This window comes from Delphinapterus leucas, chromosome 3 (genome assembly GCF_059928025.1).
Source record: "Delphinapterus leucas isolate spDelLeu-1000000601 "Yukka" chromosome 3, BTC_Dleu_Yukka2, whole genome shotgun sequence".
NCBI classification, from domain to species: Eukaryota; Metazoa; Chordata; class Mammalia; order Artiodactyla; family Monodontidae; genus Delphinapterus; species Delphinapterus leucas.
This window is the reverse complement of record NC_143131.1, coordinates 92,472,204-92,491,878: the sequence shown is the minus strand read 5'-3', so window position 1 is coordinate 92,491,878 and position 19,675 is coordinate 92,472,204. Positions and strand designations below refer to the sequence as shown.

At 39.5% G+C, this 19,675-nt stretch overlaps 1 protein-coding gene across 1 annotated transcript in view; it reads right to left on the bottom strand.

Annotated features, from left to right (window-relative positions):
• The window catches only part of CAMK4 (calcium/calmodulin dependent protein kinase IV), a 232,622-nt gene that overhangs the window by 90,437 nt on the left and 122,510 nt on the right, over nt 1–19,675 (bottom strand). Inside the window, exons 3-4 of the mRNA XM_089908425.1 lie at nt 4,040–4,102; nt 1,968–2,050 (exon numbers count right to left, since the gene is read on the bottom strand). Of these exons, the coding sequence (XP_089764551.1) occupies nt 1,968–2,050; nt 4,040–4,102 (146 nt within the window). The remainder of the gene's footprint in view (nt 1–1,967; nt 2,051–4,039; nt 4,103–19,675) is intronic.

The window sequence follows — 19,675 nt, the reverse complement described above, 5'->3', positions numbered from 1 at the left end:
CGGCTCTAGAGCCAGCAGGATCTAACTATAATTTGACTCTGTTAATGTACCTAAAGAAGGAATATGTCCATGAAAGAAGTCAGCTAAAAAGGTGTTGAAAAAGGACCAATTATTGGCAAATTTAGGCAACATTCAAATAAACTAGTCCAGAAGAGTCTTGACTAAGCATATGGGAACATGACAGTTTTAGGATAAGGCTATCCTTATAGTGGATCAGAGTGTCTCAGCTTCCTTAGGATCATAGTACAGCTTCAAATTTGTTCTGAGGTTCAGAGAAGTTAAGCAAACCGCTCTATGTTAGTTATTTGTTCCTTAAGTCAGGATTTAAAACCGTGAGTCCAACTGACTATGAGCCAAATACCACAAGAAGTATCAATATATGTCTAGGCTACCTATGCTTACTTCCCTCAGGTGATTCATTTATTTGTAAAGAATGAATATAGTTTAAATGCTCCAATTTTTAAAATCTGATAAATTCACATAACTTGCTCTAAGGAAACTTTAATATACATATGAACAAAATGTTGAAGATACATATGTAGCTCCAATCAAGGCCATTTTGCTCCTTCCTATCTGAAGATCCAAATCTGCACTGGGTAACATTAAAAGCAGAAAGGAACTTTGAAAACCAATATGAAGACTTTTGGAAGCTCTTAAAGAGGCAGTAAATTTAACTGGGTGGAGTAGGGGTGGGGAGGAAGGGGAGGCACGCTCTTCTCCTAACACATTCTAAACCCTTAGGTATCTTTCTCCTCAGAGTCCATTCATTGTAGCAGTTGCTTACTCATTCATGCAGCAAATATTTATTGAGAATTTACTGTGCTCCAGGCACTCATGCTACATTAGCAGTTCATCAACCTCTCTTCTGGCTTCTGTCTTTAGTCCGCTTCTCTCTTAACCCTTTCTTCAACCAACAAAACCTTTACATCACAGAAACTGCAGTTTCTTACCATTTCTGATATATACCTACTCAGTCTCTTTGTCTGCTTCCAATTCCATTCTTGCTTAATTACCCTGTTCAGCACAGCAAAGAGCTGCCCATCAGGGCAAAGAGGGAATTCAAAGAAGATAAGGAGGGTTGGAAAGCTATGGAAGCTTAAAGTGTGTGTCTCTTGTACAAATAGTGTGCCTATATTATGCTCTACCAGATTTCCAGAAATACTCCCTGCCATCCTCAAACCTCTGCCTTGAGTGATGAACATATGAACAGACAACTAAAATTGGCTATAATTGGCTATAACAGAACATGTTTTTCTCTGCAACTTGGAACTCTTTACACAGCCTAACAAAGAAAGTAGGCCTAGAAACAATCATTTGGAGAGAATTGATTTTTATGGCTTTTGGATCATAATAAAGAATACTATTATAATACATGTTTAACTTTCTATAATTCTCATTGAACATTTTCTCACAAAATATTCTCATAAATCTTACTATTTAGTTTAGATTTAGTATGACTTTAGAAATTCTGCTTTTTATCTAGAAGTAAATGTTTGCAGAAGTAAATAGTACAATGTTTCTATTTTTGTTCACTAAGCATCCCAAATTTTAGTCTACCCACATCTTATCAAATATCACACTCTTTCCATTCTACACTCCTTTTTTTTTTTTTTTTTTTTTTTTTTTTGCGGTACGCGGGCCTCTCACTATTGTGGCCTCTTCCGTTGCGGAGCACAGGCTCCGGATGCGCAGGCTCAGCGGCCATGGCTCAAGGGCCTAGCCGCTCCGCGGCATGTGGGATCTTCCCAGACCCGGGCATGAACCCGTGTCCCCTGCATCGGCAGGCGGACTCTCAACCACTGCGCCACCAGGGAAGCCCCTACACTCCTTTTAAGATTTATTTTAGTAGAAGTTATCAACTGGTGTAATATGTCATTATGAAAAATTTCAGGAGAAATTTCCTTTTGGTTATTTTTGGTGACTGGAAGCAAAACCTTACTGTGGTTACATTGCCAGGACCTACTCACCTGTCAAACAGCTCTCCCCCTGTGACGAGTTCTAGGACCAGACTGATTTCTGTAGGGGTTTCAAATATCTCTTTAAGTTTTATCTGGGAAAAGATATAAAAAAAAATCACAAATTCTTTATTTTTAAGTTTCTAGGAAATAGTTAAAATTATGGCTACAACAGCACTCTCTGTAATAGCAATATGTTGGATCATGGTTAAAAAAGCTTCCTTATTCTAGTACCAGGCAGTCATTTGTCACTCTCTGGTTGTTTTTATCAGTTACCTAATTTCTTCAAAGGTCCTTTTGAGTTTTTATATTTTTCATCTTGATAGTTGAAAGATACCTGCCCTAGAAATGATTCTTAAATTTTGCCGAATCATCCCAATTTCTGCATTTCAACAGAATTAAAAAAAAAAAAAACAACAAACAAAAAAAACCAGAAGCAAACAAAACTTCCTAAACCATTTGAAAGCATCATGGTTGATAGAGATGCAAATGCCTCTTTCTCCTAGAAAGGGACTTCAATTAGGGGTCTGAGACAGAACAGGACCAGGTTAAAGTCTGTCTGTAGGGAAAGGGAATCCCTTTAACAGCTAAAAAGTTGCTGGTAGATGAAAGGATACTCAGAAAAGTAACAGTGATAGTGATTTGATTGACCATAACAGCGTTTTCATCACATTCAGATAATCTATCCAATTTTGGATATTTTCCTTCTGAGAATCTAGTGACCAGGACTGATCTATATTTGAGGAAAATTCCATATTGACTTCTCTTTGAAAGAAATAAGACGGATAATGTAAAAGTGGTGATTATATATGGTAAATTTTGTTAATTGCTTACCCAAAGCCCTTCTCCCCCTACTTTACTGCAAACAGAACCCTGATTTGTTTAGGGAAGCAAGGTACCTAGCCTTAAATTATGGATTATGTTTGGTCTAGGCCACTCATGATAACCCTACTCCCTAATTTTTCAGTCTCCATGCAGTTTAGGGTGATCTTGTGACCACATCTTGTGGCCACAAACTGAAGAGAATTCTACTGCAGCTGGAAATTCTGGAAAAAGCCTTTACGCTTCTCATCAGACTCTGCTCGTTAAGCCTTTCCACTACTTTCTGTCTTGAATATAGACCTGAAGACTTGTGAACACTGTGGAGCAGCCATTTTAGGACCATGAGGGAAAAGCATGAAGGTGAAAGCCAGTGCACTGAAGATGGGCGAACCAATGGATGGAAGGTGTCTGGGTCCTGGATGGCATCACTGAGGAAGTGAATGAGTGTTAAAAACTGCCTGCCTTCTGATTTCTTAAAACATAAGAAAAATATTTGTTTAGACCACCATATTCAAGTTTTCTGTTATTTACAGCTGAGTGCATTGCTAACTAATATACAAGTTTTAAGCACTTTGCCTTGAGCCTAAGCATTGCAGGTCATCCTCGGGAACACGACAACTTTCTCAGAGAAATGAGTAAAATATTTTAAGTAAGTGACTCAATTTATAGAAACAAGTTATGGTCTGGAAAATGACTTTGTTCTTTTCACTTCACTGGCTCAAGAAAGCTTCTCCCCAGCCCTTCTTTCCCTCAGTGCCTTTGTCTGGACATAGCCTAGAGCAGAGCTTGGGAGGACGTTTTATTTTCCCCATTCAAGTACATTATTTATTTGAATCTTCACATTGTCTCTGAAGCAAATACTCTCTCAAAGGAGAGTGAAATGACTATGGAAAGCAATGCATTTTCTTCACAGGCGTTTTCAGCAATGGCATATTAATAAGATAGGCCCACAAAAGGAAAAAAGCCAGTGTCTTATTAAAGGGAAAAAGACTCTCCAATTTTAGTTATCCTCTTATGCATGAAAACAATCAATGGTATATATTGCTGATTTTGCAACTCTTTCAAAGGGTATTATTCTTAAGATTTATTCAGTTAAAAAGAATTGAAAAACGGGATCAGATAAGGACAAGAGCTAGGCCAAGGTGGCTACTTACTGGAGGTGGAAGAATCCCTTTCTCATCATCAGAATGGACAGTAAAGAACAAAAATCTCATCCTGTAACACTGGAGATTATTTGAAATAACAGGCCAAAAACCACTTACAATGTTTGGATGTGAGAGGCGAAGAAGAACTCCTATCTCAGTTCTTACGATTTTTTTGTCCACCTAAAAGGCAAAATGAGAGAAACTGAAAGATACTCCCACCTTAGAAATATCTTCATTGTAGCAGAGACTCAGAAACAGCAATAACCACCTGGATGAATCAGGTCAATGGCAGAGGTTAATTTCTAAGTGTTGCCTTCCTCCCTTTTTTGTCCAGCTGCATGTCTTTCCTCTCTGTTTCAGACATAAAGAGAACTAGTTACAAATATGGGTCACAACTTGTCAGACCGCTTGTGTGGCCCCTTTGCTATCAAAAATTATCGCTATCACCACTAAGGCACAACTACATCTCAACCTATTCCTCCTCCTCTTCCTTTCTTTTTTGAATCCTTGACCCAAACCCATTGGAGCTGTCAATCACTTCGCCTGCCTTTTTCCCACAGAAGTGAGCACATAACCCAGCCTAACCAATCAGATTACTCTCTTCTCTGGCCGAAGTGACTTGAGTCTGGGATATCCACCAGATCCAAGTCATTACAATCTGGGTCTTCCCCCCAAATATTGCTCATATAATCAAGAAAGAGGTATTCTCTTTTCCTCTGAAATTGTGAGAGCAAGAGTATAGAGTCTGCCACTACCAGGGACCATTTTTGATAGCCTATGGAGATCACTTCACTGAAAATGGAGCCAACACAGAAAAAAAACATTGCTAGAGATGAAGAATGAGTACCGCTGACCATGTAATCCACTGGATTCAGTTTTGCATAAGCTAGTTTGCCCTTTGAGCTGTCTTATTATGTGAGCTACTGAATCTCCTTTTCTACTTAAGTTATCCGGGGTTGCGTGATGCTATCAGTGATGTAAGCTGAAGGAAAATAAAGGGGTCTAAGGAAATGATGACTCAATATGAAAGCCTGGAGTAGAGATTTGGATAAAGCAGTTCCTCAGATCTATGTGTTTTCTGGGAAGGAAGAGGATCTACAACATTCATCATATTCTCTAAATGTCTGAGGCAGAGGAAAGCCTAAAATTCTGATCTATTTAAAAAAGATAAAATGTGTTCCATGGAACTGGGGAGTCAAGGATCTCTCTTGAATGTATATGTAATGAATGTATAGTACATAGTAAGGGTCTAATGTAGTTTTTTTTTTTTTTTTTTTTTTTTTGCGGTACACTGGCCTCTCACTGCTGTGGCCTCTCCCATTGCGGAGCACAGCCTCCAGACGTGCAGGCTCAGTGGCCATGGCTCACGGGCCCAGCCGCTCCGCAGCATGTGGGATCTTCCCGGACCGGGGCATGAACCCATGTCCCCTGCATCGGCAGGCGGACTCTCAACCACTGCGCCACCAGGGAAGCCCTAATGTAGTTTTTAATGTGCTCAGCCTCATGTTAAACAATGCTGGGCATATGAAAAAACAAACAAAATATCTTTTTCAGAGGAAGATTAAAATCTAATTTTGGGCATAAGACTCCTCTAGAAGATGCCATAAGAAGATAGAAGAATGTAAGTTGTAAACAAGTTTTGTTTTAAAAATTCCATTGTTCAGTGGAAGATCATTTTTCTGTGAGTCAAAATACAGCTATCATTCAAACAGTGGGCTAACTCTAAAAGACTTTGAAATTATTAGCGATTAAAAGTCATGCTATTGGACTTCCCAGGTGGTGCAGTAGTTAAGAATCCACCTGCCAATGCAGGGGACACAGGTTTGATCCCCGGTCCAGTAAGATCCCACAAGTTGAGGAGCAACTAAGCCCAGGTGCCACAACTACTGAGCCCGCATGCCACAACTACTGCAGCCTGCGTGCCGAGAGCCTGTGCTCCACAACAAGAGAAGCCACTGCAATGAGAAGCCCGCTCACTGCAACGAAGAGTAGCCCCTGCTCATCATGACTAGAGAAAGCCCGTGCGCAGCAATGAAGACCCAATGCAGCCATAAACAAATAAATTTATTAAAAAAACAAAAAAGTCACACTAGTGTTAATATAAAATGAAGAAAGACTTGTTAAAGTGCGCACAGGTGATGCTAGTGTGATATATGGGCTGCTGATGGACACTCAGTGATATCAGACAGCCCAACACATGGGATATTGACAGCATGGTCGGTGGGTAATGTAGTATTAGAGGAAAACGCTATAGAAGTTCTTTTATCTAGTTAAAAAATCACATACTTCATGAAAATTTGCTATTGAGCAAGAGTCATTCTACTTGTATCAAAAGGGAGAGCTCTGAGAAAGAGGGGCATTGCTAAAACAGGCAGATGACACTGACAGATCTCTTCCAAAGAGTTCTTGGTTCACACTCCATTTCACTTCTGTAGATGCTGTTGAGGAAAATTTGGATATAGATGATAATTTTTAAATTATTTTAAAAATTTTAAATTTTTTTCTAGCTTTGCTGAGGTATAATTGGTGTACAAAAAACCACACGTAATTCATGTATACAATGTGGTGAGTTTGGACACGTGTATAGATTCATGTTACCATCACCACAATCAAGGTAATAAACATATCCATCACCTCCAAAAGTTTCCTGTGTCCCTTTGCTGTGTGTGTGTGTATGTGGTGTGTGTGTGTTTGTGGCGGGGGGTAAGCACACAATGTGAAATCTACCCTCAACAAATTTTTAAGTGAACAATACCTTATTATTAACTCTGGGCATTATGTTGTACAGTAGATCTCTGGAACTTACTCATTTTGTATAACGGTAACGTGATACCCATTGAACAACAACTCTCCATCTCCCCCTCCACCTATCCCTTAGGAAGCACAATCCTACTCTCTACTTGTATGAGTCTATTTTAGATGCCTCATATAAGAGGAATCATTCAGTGAATACAGATTTTTTTTAAACATTTTTATTGGGGTATAATTGCTTTACAATGGTGTGTTAGTTTCTGCTTTATAACAAAGTGAATCAGCTATACATATACATATATCCCCATATCTCTTCCCTTTTGCATCTCCCTCTCTCCCACCCTCCCTATCCCACCCCTGTAGGTGGTCACAAAGCACCGAGCTGGTCTCCCTGTGCTATGCGGCTCCTTCCCACTAGCTATCTATTTTACGTTTGGTAGTGTATATATGTCCATGCCACTCTCTCTCTCACAGCTTACCCTTCCTGCTCCCCATATCCTCAACTCCATTCTCTAGTTGGGTTGTGTCTTTATTTCCGACTTACCCCTAGGTTCTTCATGACCTTTTTTTTAGATTCCATATATATGTGTTAGCATACAGTATTTGTTTTTCTCTTTCTGACTTACTTGACTCTGTATGACAGACTCTAGGTCCATCCATCTCACTACAAATAACTCAATTTCGTTTCTTTTTATGGCTGAGTAATATTCCATTGTATGCATGTGCCACATCTTCTTTATCCATTCATCTGTCGATGGACACTTAGGTTGCTTTCATGTCCTGGCTACTGCAAATAGAGCTGCACTGAACATTGTGGTACATGACTCTTTAAATTCTGGTTTTCTCAGGGTATATGCCTAGTAGTGGGATTGCTGGGTCCTATGGTAGTTCTATTTTTAGTATTTTAAGGAACCTCCATACTGTTCTCCATAGTGGCTACACCAATTTACATTCCCACCAACAGTGCAAGGGGGTTCCCTTTTCTCCACACCCTCTCCAGCAATTATTGTTTGTAGATTTTTTGATGATGGCCATTCTGACTGCTGTGAGATGATATCACAATGTAGTTTTGATTTGCATTTCTCTAATGATTAATGATGTTGAGCATTCTTTCATGTGTTTGTTGGCAATCTGTATATCTTCTTTGGAGAACTGTCTATTTAGGTCTTCTGCCCATTTTTGGATTGGGTCATTTGTTTTTTTGATATTGAGCTGCATGAGCTGCATATAAATTTTGGAGATTAATCCTTTGTCAGTTGCTTCATTTGCAAATATTTTCTCCCATTCTGAGAGTTGTCTTTTCGTCTTGTTTATGGTTTCCTTTGCTGTGCAAAAGCTTTTTAGTTTCATTAGGTCCCATTTGTATATTTTTGTTTTTATTTTCATTTCTCTAGGAGGTGGGTCAAAAAGGATCCTGCTGTGATTTATGTCATAGAGTGTTCTGCCTATGTTTTCCTCTCAGAGTTTGATAGTGTCTGGCCTTACATTTAGGTCTTTAATCCATTTTGAGATTATTTTTGTGTATGGTGTTAGGGAGTGTTACAGGTAGCTGCCCAGTTTTCCCAGCACCATTTATTGAAGAGGCTGTCTTTTCTCCATTGTATATTCTTGCCTCCTTTGTCAAAAATAAGGTGACCATATGTGCGTGGGTTTATCTCTGAGCTTTCTATCCAGTTCCATTGATCTATATTTTTGTTTTTGTGCCAGTACCATACTGTCTTGATTACTGTAGCTTTGTAGTATAGTCTGAAGTCAGGGAGCCTGATTCCTCCAGCTCTGTTTTTCTTTCCCAAGATTGCTTTGGCTATTGGGGGTCTTTTGAGTTTCCATACAAATTAGTGAATACTGATTATTTTTTATCACAATCCTCTCTTCCACAGGACAATAAGGAGTTACTCACTAATACAAAATAAATATATTTTTCATTACTGCATGATGCTTAAAAAAATTTTAAGGACATGGGTGTCTCTAAATTAAGATTTGTTAATATTCAAACCTATTTTTTTCACTACACATTTAGCGTTTATGTAATATAAGGTTTTCCCCCTTGTTTTGTTTCAAATATTTATTTATTTATTTATTTTTGGCTGCGTTGGGTCTTCGTTGCTGTGTGCGGGCTTTCTCTAGTTGCAGCGAGCAGGGGCTACTCTTTGTTGCGGAGCGCGGGCTTCTCATTGCGGTGGATTCTCTTGTTGCGGAGCATGGGCTCTAAGCGCCTGGGCTTCAGTAGTTGTGGTTCGTGGGCTCTAGAGCCCAGGCTCAGTAGTTGTGGCGCACGGGCTTAGTTGCTCCGCGGCATGTGGCATCTTCCCGGACCAGGGATCGAACCCCTGTCCCCTGCATTGGCAAGCGGATTCTTAACCACTGAGCCACCAGGGAAGTCCCCACCTTGTTTTTGTATGTTTTTGATCCATATAAAATAAGCGTCAGAGAGATCCTTTAATTTTTTCATATGACAGTAAACAAAAACTTTTTAATACAAATATGAATTTTAAGCAAATTTATTTTTTATCATGTTATGTCACACATTAAATATTGGGATGCCTTCAAAAATTATTTCTTTGAAAGTTATCTAAACTCTGGAAATATTCATAACATACTAGATTATTTGGACTAGCAATCTTCTAATGTAGTTATTTATTTTTAATTCAGAATTAATTTTTCTTTAAAGGTAATTTTGAAAAGGGTAATTATTTTCCCACTATACTCCAGATCAGTGGTTCTCAAAGTGTGATCAGAGGACGTTCCGGGTCCCTAAGACTCACTCAGGGTATGTACGAGGTTCTCCCTTTTCCAACTGCACATCTGGGTAAGGCTAGAGTTTTTCCCATACTTGAAACAAAACAACATATTGAATGCAGAAGCAGATGAGAATCCAACTTTCTTCTATTAAGCCAGATAATAAAGAGATTTACAAAACAATGCCACTCTTCTAAGTACTTTTTTATTTTGGAAAATAGTTACTTTTCATTAAAAATGTTATTTATGTTAAAACATACTGGGTTTATTACTGTTATAGTTTGACTTAATTAATAAATACTTAAAAATTCTTTAATCTCTATTACAGCGGTCCCCAACCTTTTTGGCACCAGGGACTGGATTCGTGGAAGAAAATTCTTCCACGGATGTGGGAGTGGGGAAGTGGCAGATGGTTCAGGTGGTAATGCGAGCGATGGGGAGCGGCACGTGAAACTTGTCTCGCTCACCCGCCGCTCACCTCCTGCTGTGCGGGCCCATTCCTAACAGGCCGCAGACAGGTACTGGTCTGCGGCCGTGAGGCTGGGGACCCCTGCTCTATTATATCGAGATTCTTTCATCTCTAATATATTAAATGTGTATAGCTATTTGGGATTCTCAGTAAGTTGGAGAGTAAAAAGGGCTCCTGAAGCCCGAAAGTTTGGGAACCACTACTCCAGAAAACTTAACATTATACATTTGAAAACAGAAAATAGAAAGAAAAGAACAAAACTGTGGGGGCTTCCCTGGTGGCGCAGTGGTTGAGAATCCGCCTGTTAATGCAGGGGACACGGGTTCGAGCCCTGGTCTGGGAGGATACCACATGCCGCGGAGCAACTAGGCCTGTGAGCCACAACTACTGAGCCTGCGTGTCTGGAGCCTGTGCTCCACAACAAGAGAGGCCGCGACAGTGAGAGGCCCGTGCACCGCGATGAAGAGTGGCCCCCGCTCACCACAGCTAGAGAAAGCCCTCACACAGAAACGAAGACCCAACACAGCCAAAAATAAATAAATTAATTAATAAACTCCTACCCTCAACATCTTCTTTAAAAAAAAAAAAAAAAGAACAAAACTGTAGTAATAATTTAAATGAAAGAAAAATGTGAATGCAGTCTCCTTCCTGCTCTGAATGCTGGAGCCCAGGTTGAATGCAGGTCATGACTTAAGTGGAGCCTGAGAAGAATCGAAGAAGAAGGAAGTTAGAGAAAAATGGGGTATTAAAAACCATCAATCCACAGAGAGTAAACTGAGTGACAAAATCTGGACTAGAAGCCAAAGTAATGACAACCAAGGAAACCAGCAGGGGGTAAAGTTGAGAGGGAGAAGTGGACAAAAAAGCAGGCAGATAAATGACTGAGAAGCCAAGGACAAGACAAGGCTGAGGTCAGAAAATCCTTCCCAGAGAGATCAGCTGAGTATCATTTGTCATCTTTTTGAAACAAAGTCTAGAGGTTCCTAGGCAGCCGGACTTTGGGGGTGGTTCCTCCAAAGGTGTCATGTCTTGGAGGTCACACCGGTGTGCGTCTTGACAGCCATTTCATCCGATATCTTCTCAATATTTCTCTAGTTCCAGGAGCTATTGTTTCCTTCCTACTTCTGACTTCCCCTTCCAATTACCTGGGTAGGTCAGGATAGGGTCTGAGCACTGGCACTGCCATTCAGAATAAGTGTTGTTTTCCTAGAAAATAACTGTTAAGCAAGCCACAAGAGTCAATGGGCAGCTACCTGAACAGTCATTATTGCCACTTGAAATTAGCTTCAAGAGCTACTATAATTAGCATCTTCAGAAGCACGAACAGATGGCTTTAACAAGTCAACATTACAACAATATTGAAATCCATAAAATACACCTTCACTATGTACAAAATAACTTGAAGAATGGTAGTTTTTAATTACTAACAATTTTCAATTATAAAAATACACATTACTAACATTCTAACTTAGGTTTCCCAGAAAACTAACGTAAGGCAAGGATTAACATTCAGGTATTTTATTTGGAATGTGCAAACCCAATGCAGTGAGAATGAGGAAAAAGGGAAATGCAGCAAGGTAAGAGGTGACACAGTGCAGTAAGCCCACTGGCTACATTGAGCTGTAAAGACACAGCAGGTCACATGGGTAGTTGTATCCAACTGGCACACAGTACTTCCCCAGAGGAGCTATACAAGGTCACCATGCCTTGAAGAAGTTCATGGGAAGGCAGAAAGAGAGGGAATTTACCTGCCCAGGAACCTCCTCCTGTTTCCCACTGGTGAATTTTGGCCCTGTGGTGTTAACTTTTTCATACCTCTGGGTTGCATATGTAGTCTTTTTGGCAGTCACTTGTAATGCCATATCCCTCCTTATCAGATATCATATCTCATTCAAATCTAGAAGTGGCGGAAGAGCCAGAAACTTAAGGTGTGTGTCTGGGTTGGCTTAGTTGCATGAATTGGCCAGCAGGCAATCCAGCCCTCCCTGGTCTGGAAGACAGGCAGGTGGAAGGAATCTAAGAAGGCCCATAAGAGTTTTGTACAATCATGGTTCACTCTTGAGTTTTTATCTGTCACAGGAAAACCAGATCGACAGCAGTGGGACCACAGTTCTGCTTTTCTAATTTGCTGTATTTTACTGCCCATCAGAAAGAGCTTTGTCTCCCACTTACATTCTTTGTGCCATTGTTCTAGTTGCCAATATGAAATGGATAATCATAAAATGGCTTGGACACGTGGGCTTTTTCTGTAAAGCCTTATTTTAGCTCCCCTATTTGAAATGCCCTAAATATTCAAAGAAATACATCCTTTCATCCTCATAAAATCATTTAAGAAAAAAACTAAATAATTTAGTAAGAGTGATTATACAGATTTGTACAGTTTTAAACCTCCACGGAAATCAAGATTCCTTAATATTGAAAGAAATCCCAACTTTGCTGTCTGCCTCCATGAGGGGAGAAAGAGAAATAGATAAGAGGTATAATTTTAGAGTAACATCAGAGAAAAAAGCTCACCATTGGAATAAAGTTGATGAAATGTGGGCCCTTCATTGAGATACACAGCAAATATACTCCTGTGCTGGGACTGGAAAGGTTGAGGGAAGAAAAGCAGGAAGAATTGAAAAATATGTGAGAAGAAAGTAATGAGGAATTAAGGGGGAAGAAAAAGGAAAACCAGTTTCCGCATGTGAGAATGATGGATAGAGACAGAGGTGGTGAATGAACTGGAGAAAAGGAGAGGGACTGCAGCACCAGATTTCTGGTGGTCTTGATCCTCTTGGCTATCTCAGATGTGGTCTAGATCTGTCTGGACTCTGAAACTTCAAATACTCTTGGCAAGTTGGGGTGACCTAAACGAGTAGAGACTACTGCTGTACTTCTTCCAGGATTCAGACAAGTAAAGCAGCATTTCCACATAAAATGCTCAGCTTCATCTCATTTTCTTTGCAGGGGGACTCCCTGGTGGTCTAGTGGTTAAGACTCCATGCTTCCACTGCAGGGGGCAAGGGTTCGATCCCTGGTTGGGTAAGCTCTGCATGCCTTGAGGTACGGTGAAAAAAAAAAAAAGAATTCATTTTCTTTGCAGAGATTGAGACCATAAGTCTTATTTTGTCTCTCTGCTATTTCTCTGGCTTCTTAGGCTCATTTTTGGTTTTAACAATGACCAGAGAACATGATGTGAAGTACAGAACTGTGCTCCTCAAATCCTTTGTGGAAAGAGGCAAAATGTAAATTATTAATGGGTAAATAAGCAGACAAATACCTTTAAATTTTCACAATTCTTTTCTGCATAGCTTCTGCTTAATTTAGCATCCTGTTTTCTGACATATCAACAAGTACATGCTGGCACTAACATGCGTGGTGAAAAGACTTGACAACTGGAGCTTTGTTAAATTCAAGAATGACAGTTTTAGCCTACAAGGATTTGAAAGCTAGGAACTGCTATTTGAAAATGCAAAAATCAAATGTGGGACACTGAGAAAAATACTGAGGTTTTCCTATCTGAGTCTAATATCTCCAACAACTACACAATTTTAGCCAAGTCTGATTATTCCTTTATCTTCTTGACCTAACAGAAACCTGGGCATCTCATGACTACCTTACTTTCTTTAGGGTCTTCCCAAGTGGTGACTTGTTTTCATGCCAGTAGGAAAGGTACCATAGGGCCTGGAAGGAGGACAGGGTGTCCTTTTTGCTAGTCATTGCTATGTCCAAACCATTTCTCCTCCCTTATGCCTCCAACAAAGAGGCCAGCTTAGCCAGAGGAAAGTGACAGAGGAGGAAAACAGTAGATGATGACAGAGTCTCCTAATGACCAGAAGCCAGGTTGAACATGGTAAGGACTTGATATTTTTGTATCAGAGAGGTCAGACACATTTGGAAGATTTTGAGAGAGGAATGACATGACTTCAGTTAATTTTTAAAGGGATACTCTCACGCTTGGGAATTCCCTGGCGGTCCAATGGTTAGGACTCTGCGCTCTCACTGCTGAGGGCCCGGATTCAATCCCTGGTTGGGGAACTAAGATCCCACAGGCCAAGCAGTGAAACCGAAAAAAAAAACCCAAAAAACAAAAAACGGATACTCTGACTCTTGTAGGGATGAGGATGGGAGGATAATTGGAAGAGTTAAATCAGAGAGACTCAATAAGAAGTTATGGCAGTTATCCAGGTAAGAGTTGATGGTGACTTAGACCCAGGTGCTAGTGATGAAGGCGGTGAGTGAGAAGTAGATGAACATTTTTTTAAGAACCAACAGTATTTGAAGATGGACTGGTTATGGGGTATAAGAGAAAGAGAAATGCAAAGGTTGACTGCTTGTTTTTCCACCTGAGAAATGGGTAGAATAATATTGCCATTTACTGAGACGGTGAATAAATAGGTTTAGAAAGATGCTAATAATATCGTGTCCCTGTCCATTGTACTGAACTCACCTACCATTCATCCCCTTTTACTACAGCTCACTGATCATCGAATTGATCTTTCCAGAAGCCAAGACCATTTCCACTTCTGAGCCTTTCCACTTTGTACTTGATAGTTCTTTGTCTTGAATGTTCTTCTCCCAGGTATTTCCGTGTGACTTTGGACTCAATGGAGAGGAGAACGGTAGGGGCAGCTACACAGAGGAGGTGACTGTTCAGAGGTGGAGGCAGTGATGAGCAATAGACGTGGTGGGGTGGGACCAACAGAAAAAGTAAACTGTAGAGAAACCAGTATTCTGTTTTACATTTAACAAGACTAGTATAATGCCAATATGGTTCTGACCAGTATGAGAAGACTAATAAGCATTTCACTCAGGTAAGCTTGGCTTTGAAAATTGTGAAACAGTATTCTTTGGTAGTTCCGTAATAGCCACTTCCTACTCTCTGCAGACTCTAAAACATCTGGGAGGCAAAAAGGGGAAAAGTAGAGCTTTCCACTGGAGGAGGATCCCAAGGATTGGAATCGAATTTAAGAAGACAAAAATGGCTCTCAGAAGCTCAACCCAGAAAGAAAAACACTTGTCCTTCAGAACCTGAAACCTCTGTAAATCAGGTAGGTTCAGAAGACAGCAGCTCTTCCAAAGGAGGTAACCTCTCCTCCTTCATTCTTAGAGTCTAAAGTATAAGACTTCCTGCTCACAGATGCTAGAAATTCTTTCACGGGGAACAGTCTTTTACTTGACAGTGAATGAAGGAGGCTTAAAATATTCCTAGGATAGATAACAAGCTGAACAAAGTTTATACAAAAGATCTGGCTGATGCCAGACTTTCTCTAGAAACAGGTTTGGCTTAACAGAGGGAGAGAGAAAAGGGAAGAGAACATGATATATAAAGTAGAAAGGACATTATATTTTATACACCTCTCCTATTTCTTTCATCTCTGTATCTCTCCCTATATATATATATATATATATATCTACCCCCATATATTCTTAATATATGTATTAAGAATATATGGGGGTAACCTTCATTTAATACCTCTTATCTTTAAAAAGATCTCACCCTTCAGTCCCTCACCCCTCTTCCTGCTTCCAAAGCGTAGCTCTGCTCCCCTTAGCAGAAAACCTCTCCAGAGCTGCCTCTGCATTTTCTCCACTTCCTCCTCCCTTTCCCCATATATTTGTCAGTGAAATTCAATCTGGCATCACCCCAAGAACTCCTCCAAAACTGCTTTTATAGAAGAAATCAGTGGTCTCCTTGGAGGAGACTAACTACTTTTCTGATCTTATCTTACTCTGTCAGCAGCATTTGATATATTTGATCACTCCCTTCTTCAAGTGAAATTAATTATACCATGTCACCATTTTGGTCTGACTTATTTTAAAGGCTGCAGAAGTATTTTAATACTTCCTAACTAGTCTCCCTGCTTTGATTCTTAGTCTTTGCAATCATTCCCTCTGCACACAGCAGACAAAGTGATATCTTTAAAATGTAAATCAGATCCTGTCACTCTCCAACTTAAATGTTGGCATCCCATTGTTCTAAGAGTAAATGCAAACTCTTTACCAAGGCCTTAAAACTCAGGATGGGGTGGCCTCACCCTTTTGAGCTAATGTCATTTTTCTCTCTATATACAGGCCACTCAACTCCCAGACCAAGCTCCAAGGCCTTCATACTTGCCATGCCCTCTTCCACTAGACCTTCTCACTTCACTCAGAAAACAAATGAGAGGCCTTCCCAGGTCACTGCATCAAAGGTAGCTAAACACACATACACATATACGCATACCATAATCATCACTCTAATCCCTTTATAAAATTTACACAAATCTATGTTGCCATTTAGTTACAAATTCATTATTTGTTTCTTCCACCAGAACATAAGCTCTATGACAGCAAGGGCTTGTCCATTTTTTACACATTAGTACTGCCAGTGTTATTTACCAACACCTGGTATATAAATTTATTGAATAAATAAATGAGGGATGGTACTAGTGTTTGAATACAAAAGGTTGGGGGCTCAAAGGAAAAAAATCCCTGGTTTAACAGCTCTGGTTAGATGAGATTAGATGTGGTTAGTCACTTCTCCTGCCATTCAAATCCGTATGACATTTTTGTCATGTTATCAACACCAATGGAGTGGAGAATGCCTGTCTCACAGGCAGAGCTAAGTACCCAGATCTTCTAGAGCCTACACAGATAATAGCTTGTGATTTCTAAATTGTGAGCCACAAAGGGTCGCTATACCACTTATTCAAGATTGCACTCTCCCATGGGTAAATGGGGAATGCTCCAAGAAATATAATTAACAAAAGCTCTGGTGAAGTTACTGACTTTCTAAATCCACTGCAGCAGGTACTGATATTCCTCACAGGATATAGAGCTTTCACAGCTGCTTCTTCAACCAGCACACTTGGCCTTTAGTGTGATACATGCTGTGTATCAAACATAACCACAGAATAGATTAAATGAGAGTGAAATGATGAAAATTAGACAACAGAAGAGTGAGAACTGGAGCATACTATGCATTCCCAAAGAAGGGGAAGTGAGATCCTTGGTAAGCAGAGAATTCTAGGGATGCAGCTATGAATTTTCTGCTTTGTCTTTGTGCCAGTCAAGGGACAGTTCAAAAGAAAAGCTTTTCTGGGTTCCTATTCACATATTCCCCAATGAGGTGACTTCAATACCTGCATGGTCAAATCCATGCAAAAAAGAAATTGGTATCAGGTGCTTACAAAAAATGAATATAATGTTAGCCTCCCAAATTTTCTTTTATGTTCATGTTGCCAGGGCTGGAAGAAAATAAACACATATATAAATTTTTATAAAGGTATCAGCCACTTTTAAAAAAATATATAAAATATAAAAAATAAAAGTGAGTACCATTGTAACATTATCATTATCATTTTGGTTTATTTCCTTTCAGTTTTTAAAACTGTGCATATTTCCTTATATATTTCAAATATGGAAATACAATTTTGTTTCTTACAGTGTTCACTGAAAATACCATAAAGTTTTATGAATACCCAATGTTCATAAGCAGAATGTTAAAAAGAGCTTCCTAATGTCCCTGTGTCATTAATGGCTATCCTATGGTTAGACACTTACAACTGCCTACGTTTTGTTACTAATATAGATCATTCTGTAATGAACATCCTTGGTTGTACTTTTTTAAAAAATGCAATTTGAATTCTGGCCCTACCATTTAGAGCCCTTCATAAAGTCTCTTATCCTATGTGAGGATTATTTCAATTTCTTCATGGACAAGATGGGGATAATACCCTACCGTGTTATTGTTGTAAGGATTAAATGAGAATATATACGAAATCTCCTGGCTCATGGTAGGTGTTCAGTGCCTTTCCTGAAAGAATTTGTAAAAGTAAGGTAAATATTTCCTAGTCTTCTATTTCCAATTTTCTGTCTTCACATAAAAATTAATCCAACTAAAACAAAGTATAGAAATACAAGTATTTATGAGGGTATTCCAGCCCTAGAAAGGAAAAATGCCTAATAAACGTGAAAATATAGCTTTATCTTTTTTTCCCTAAAAGTGTGGAGGACAACTTCATTAAAATCTTAAACTATGTCCAATATAATCTTCTTGCTGAATGGTAATCAAAGAAGGGGATTGGTGCCTATTTGCATTCAAATTTAAACACCTTCCTTCACCTTTTTTTCAAGACTGGGATGAGAGCTGTACTACTGTGGTTAAGCTCCACGGAAGTTTTAAGGCCATTTCTTATGTTTATTAATTACTGTTGACCATCAGGGTCACACCTGGGTTACTACAGACCTGAGTATCAGCCAGGTCCTATAGACATTCAAGTTCTAATAGAACTGAAACAAATTCATCATTTCTTTTTTGTTCTTTTTAGTTGTTTTCACATGGTCAAGGCAGTACTTTTCAAAATACTCTAAAAATTACCAAGAAGGCATGAAAACAGCAATATTTAGTTCTCATTTTATATTGCTTTCAGTTGGACAGCAATGACTCGGTTGCAGAATTCCCAAGCCATTTGAAGTGAGGGGCATATATTTTCAAGGCCCTGAGATCTCCCTTTGATCCTAAAACTAAGTGATCATCTATGAGATACTAAACTGAGAATTTACATATTCAAGAAGCTTATGACTTTGTAACCTATCAAATAACAAAACCAAAAAGTACTCCTGGAAATATTAGCATTTAAGTCTCATCAGTTACATCTTGGGGTTGAATCCCTTACTGAGGATAGCTTTGAATAGGGGAACACCTAGACACTCTTAGAAGCTTTAGCTCCTTGATGTTCTAAGACAATTAAGACTTTCAGATACCCTGGTTAATATTGTTCAAAAATGCTAAAAACTTCCTTAAAGAAAGGAAAAGAACAGGCTGTAGACACAAAAGGCTTTTAAATGACCCTAAAAGTGATATAATAATGCTCTGGGGCTGGAATAGGAAAGAGATACAAGAAATCTAAATGATTTAAGTTTTCAGGGTGGAGAGCAGAAAGGAGGCACCCTGTGCTCTGGGAAAACTGGCAGAACAGGTCTTCAGATATTTTCAGGATTTGATTTTACGAGCCCAATTCTCGTATCTCCTCATATCTAGAAAAGCACTAAAATCCTTCATGGTGACCACTGCTCCTCATGACTAGCAGAAACCTTCTGCAAAAAATATGTGCTTGATTGTATATACTCCCCCTTTACCAAAATCACATATACACTGACCTTCCCCCCTACCTCTTTGGAGCAGTTTCTCAGAACTATCTGAAATGCTGTCTCCCGGGCTATAGTCCTCATTTTGCCCCAAATAAAACTTGACTCACAACTCTCACATTGTGCATTTTTTTTAAGTCGACAGCAGTAGCTGTTTCTCGTTGTAGAAGTCTGGATTTGCCTTCCTTGGTGAGGAAGCATCTTAACATCTTAACCCAGAGCTTCATTTTTTCTGAAGGGTTCAGATGTTTCCAGAAATCAATAACTAAAGCATGTCAGCTCAGTCCTTCTCAAAAGTCTTTTTCTTTACAGTTATATGCATCTCCTCAATGCACTCCCAACAGCCTGTCCTTAAATCTCTTCTGGATTAAACGGCTCAGAGCATAAAAGTTCCACGTATGACTAATTGGGTAGATATGCATACATTCCATGCTAATGCCCTACCATTGCTTCCTCTCTTGATAGTTTCCAGGACTGTCAGGGCTCAGAGAGGGCAGTGGAAAGGGGCCTATGATCCATGCAGTGGGCTGGTCTGGTCCTGTCTCTGAATGTCTGATCATTATTCAACCCCATGATGTGTTCCCCAGCTGTCTATAGCTGCTAATGCCCTTGCCTAACCCCGTCTCTAATGTAGTAAGCATCTGGCGATGGCTGTGGTGCATGGCTGCTTTATCCTCACT